The sequence below is a fragment of the Chiloscyllium plagiosum genome, chromosome 5, assembly GCF_004010195.1.
Source record: "Chiloscyllium plagiosum isolate BGI_BamShark_2017 chromosome 5, ASM401019v2, whole genome shotgun sequence".
In the NCBI taxonomy this organism is placed as follows: Eukaryota; Metazoa; Chordata; class Chondrichthyes; order Orectolobiformes; family Hemiscylliidae; genus Chiloscyllium; species Chiloscyllium plagiosum.
In genome coordinates, this window is record NC_057714.1 from 114,100,122 (window position 1) to 114,104,260 (window position 4,139).

At 49.0% G+C, this 4,139-nt stretch overlaps 1 protein-coding gene across 2 annotated transcripts in view; it reads left to right on the forward strand.

Annotated features, from left to right (window-relative positions):
- LOC122550160 (vasoactive intestinal polypeptide receptor 1-like) overlaps positions 1–4,139 on the forward strand; it is a 94,125-nt gene that overhangs the window by 66,056 nt on the left and 23,930 nt on the right. For both annotated transcript variants that reach the window (XM_043690843.1, XM_043690844.1), the window contains exon 9: positions 205–274. In XM_043690843.1, the coding sequence (XP_043546778.1) occupies positions 205–274 (70 nt within the window). The remainder of the gene's footprint in view (positions 1–204; positions 275–4,139) is intronic.

Below are 4,139 nucleotides of genomic sequence, written 5' to 3' on the forward strand. Positions count from 1 at the left end.
GGCTGATGCCCGAAATATTGATTCTCCTGCTCCTTGGATGCTGCCTGAGCTGCTGCGCTTTTCCAGCACCACACTCTCGACTCTGATCTCCAGCATCCGCAGTCCTCACCCTCTCCTCATGATAGAAAGCAGCGTTGTACAGTGACAGTAATTCATTGTGGAAGAGCCTGATTATTGAATATTAACGGACTGATTCTCTGCTAGATGTTGGGATGACAATGCGAATGAATACATCTGGTGGATATTAAGAGGTGCCATTCTCCTCACAGTTCTGGTACGTAAAAACCATTGGATGGAATGAACGAAGGGCCTGATCAAATTAGCATATTAATGGGTTGTAGTCTGATACCACAATGCAGCACCTTGCTTACCTTCCTGATAAACCACCCTGAGCCACAAAGCCTGTTATCAAATCGCGTCAATGTTGTAATGTAGGAAACACCAGCCTCCTTCATGCACAGAAAGATCCCACAAATAGTTGCAGGCCTTTTGGCGAGGAGAGGGCTCTCCAAAGAGCTTTTGATAAACCCGCACTTTTGATAAAACTGTAGTTGATGTTACGCCTCCTTAAGGACAATCCGTTCTAGCAGGTTGGTCAGTTGAGGGACAGCTACTGCTCAGAGTTCCAGGGACAACATACCAGGACTTGAACTAACATCGTGCCAATGGGGTTACTCCCATTTGAGACAGCAGGTCAGGCCTTGGTTGAAGATCTCATATCCCTCCCTCAGCACTGTGTATACTCAGCATTTTGCTCATGTACTCAATGTTTTTCAATGGAATGTTTTCAGGAGTGTTCCAGATATTGAAGGCTCGTTGGTGAACAGAGCAGAACTGAATAGAACGGAAGATCCTTTATTGTCTCGTGTACTCAAGTACAGGAGTACAGTGAGAAGGCTACAATACCAACACACATGGTACCATCCCGAGTACAACGTACCAAAGTACAGAACACAGACACATAATACAGTAATAAAGGAAATCAAAGGCAAAGAAGTTACATTACTCATGGTAACTCAGAGAATAATTGACTAACACGAGAACTAAAGTTAAAAAGACGAACATCCCAGCCTTTTCAGAGATATCCTGCGCTAGATCAGTGCAGGGCGGGGCTCAACATGTGGTCGGACCGACCTCACAAGCTGCTGACAGCTGGCACAGGTACCCAGTCCAACACCCATCCCTGCTCCAGCCTCCAGCCACTGACCATCCCCGTTCCGTGTCAGTATCCAGCCACTGACCGTCCCCGCTCCATGTCAGCCTCCAGCCACTGACCATCCCCGCTCTGTGTGCCCCTCCAGCCACTGACCATCCCCGTTCCGTGTCAGTCTCCAGCCACTGACCGTCCCCGCTCCGTGTCAGTCTCCAGCCACTGACCGTCCCCGCTCCGTGTCAGTCTCCAGCCACTGACCATCCCTGCTCCATGTGACCCTCCAGCCACTAACCTTCCCCGCTCCGAGTGACCCTCCAGCCACTAACCTTCCCCGCTATGTGTGGCCCTCCAGCCACTGACTGTCCCCGCTCTGTGTGGCCCTCCAGCCACTGACTGTCCCCGCTCTGTGTAACCCTCCAGCCACTGACCATTCCCGCTCTGTGTGGCCCTCCAGCCACTGACCATTCCCGCTCGGTGTGGCCCTCCAGCCACTGACCATCCCGGCTCCGTGTCAGTCTCCAGCCACTGACCGTTCCCGCTACATGTAACCCTCCAGCCACTGACCATCCCCGCTCCGTGTGACCCTCCAGCCACTGACCATCACCGCTCCGTGTGACCCTCCAGCCACTGACCGTCCCCGCTCTGTGTCAGTCTCCAGCCATTGGCCGAATAAAACAAAAAGTGAATCTAAAATAATGTCGTATAAACAAATGCAGAAGTTGCTTGCAATGCTCAGCAGGTGGAGAGGAATCAGAGTTCACGTTTCGGGTGTGGTGCCCCTCCCTCTGCTCAGTGTAATATTCATATCTTGCTTTTCACTGTGTGACCGTGGTCTGCCTGTTAACAATCTCGCACAAAATGTTTGGTCCATCTTCAATCAAATTTTGTACGAAGATAGTGTACAGCTCTAGGAAGGGTGCATCAGCGGTTTTTGGCAAAAGTCCAGATCTAGCAGTGTGTGCCGAGAGGGGGATGGTCAGAGAGCTGCAGGGTGACCTGGACAGACTGGCTGAGTGGGCAAATATTCGGCAAATACAACATAACGTGGATAAAGGTGAGGTTCTCCACTTGGTCTGCAAAAACAAGAAGGCAGATTTTTTGCTCTTGTTTTTTTTATTTATTACTCCCACACTACCGCCTAACAGAAGGCAGTTTATTACCTGAATGGGGGCAAGTTTAGGAAAAGGTGAGATACAACGAGACCTGAGTATCATGGTGGAAGAGACACTGAAGGTTGGCACGTGGGTGGTGAGAAACGCTAATGGCATGCTGTCCTTCATAGAGAGAGGATTCAGGTATTGGAGTAGGGTTTTCTTGCTGCAGTTATACAGGGCCTTGGTGAGGCCACACCTTGAGTATTGTCTGCAGTTTTGGTCTCCTCGTCTGAGGAAGGACATTGAGGGAGCCCAGCAAAGGTTCACCAGACTGATTGCCGGGATGGCAGGACTGATATATGAGGAAAGACCCGATCAACTGGGCTTGGACCTGTTGGAATTTATAGGAATGCTCGGGTGATCTCATAGAAACATAGAAAATCCTGATGGTACTGAACAGGCTAGATGCAGGAAAAATGTTCCCAATGTTGGGAAAGTCCAGAACTAGGATCACAGTCTAAGAATAAGAGGAGATTCCATTCAGGACTGAGATGTGGGAGAATTTCTTCACTCAGAGAGTTGTGAACCTGTGGATTTCTCTCCCACAGGAAGCTGTGGGGGCCTGTTCATTCAATATATTCAAGAGGGAGCTGGAGTTGGCTGTTCCAGCTAAAGGGAACAACGGGTATGAGGAGAGGGCGGGAATGGGACACTGAGATTACTTGGAGAGCGTAAGGACTGTAGATGTTGGAGATCAGAGGCAAGAGTCCGATGCTGGAAAAGCACAGCAGGTCAGGTAGCATCCGAGGAGCAGGATAATCGATTTTGGGAATAAGCCTTTCATCATGAATCCTGATGAAGGGCTTATGTCCAAAATGTTGACTCTTCTGCTCCTTGGGCGCTGCCTGAGCTGCTGTGCTTTTCCAGCATTGGACTCTTGACTACAGAGGTTGCATGGTCAGCCAGGATCAGATGGAATGGAAATGCAGGCTTGAAGGGCTGAATGGCCTCCTGCAATTTTCTGTGTTTCTACATTTCTTCCTGCTTCAACATTTTTAAGGTGTCTGTTAAGGTGATGGGCTGCTATGTTCAGAATTGTATAAGAATGTTGTGGATTGCCTCAGCAACAATTTGTCCCAGCCGTCAAAATAAGGACAGAGTTTTCAGAGCAGTTTGTTGGACATGCTGGATTGCTGACTTCAGTGAGAGAGAAGGTCGTCCTAAAAAAGATTGCATCCTTCAATGTTTGCCAACACCATGGCAACCATACAGGGGACAGCCTGAAGGACGGCATACATCACTTGGTTACCACATTCAGGCAGAGCTATGTGCTGTGCTGAATGGCTTCGACACATCGTGTCATAGAGTCATAGAGATGTACAGCACAGAAACAGACCCTTCGGTCCAACTCGTCCACGCCGACCAGATATCCCAACCCAATCTCGTCCCACTTGCCAGCACCCGGCCCATATCCCTCCAAGCCCTTCTTATTCATATACCCATCCAGATGCCTTTTAAATGTTGCAATTGTACCAGCCTCCATCACTTCCTCTGGCAGCTTATTCCATACCCGTACCACCCTCTGTGTGAAAAAGTTGCCCCTTAGGTTTTTTTCCCCTCTCACCCTAAACCTATGCCCTCTAGTTCTGGACTCCCTCACCCAGGGAAGAGATTTTGTCTATTTATCCTATCCATGCCCCTCATGATTTTATAAACCTCTATAAGGTCACCCCTCAACCTCCCAACTCCTGTACTCAATACTCTGACCAATAAAGGAAAGCATACCAAATGCCTTCTTCACTATCCTATCTACCTGCAATTCCACTTTCAAGGAACTATGAATCTGCACTCCAAGGTCTCTTTGTTCAGCAACACTCCCTAGGACCTTACAA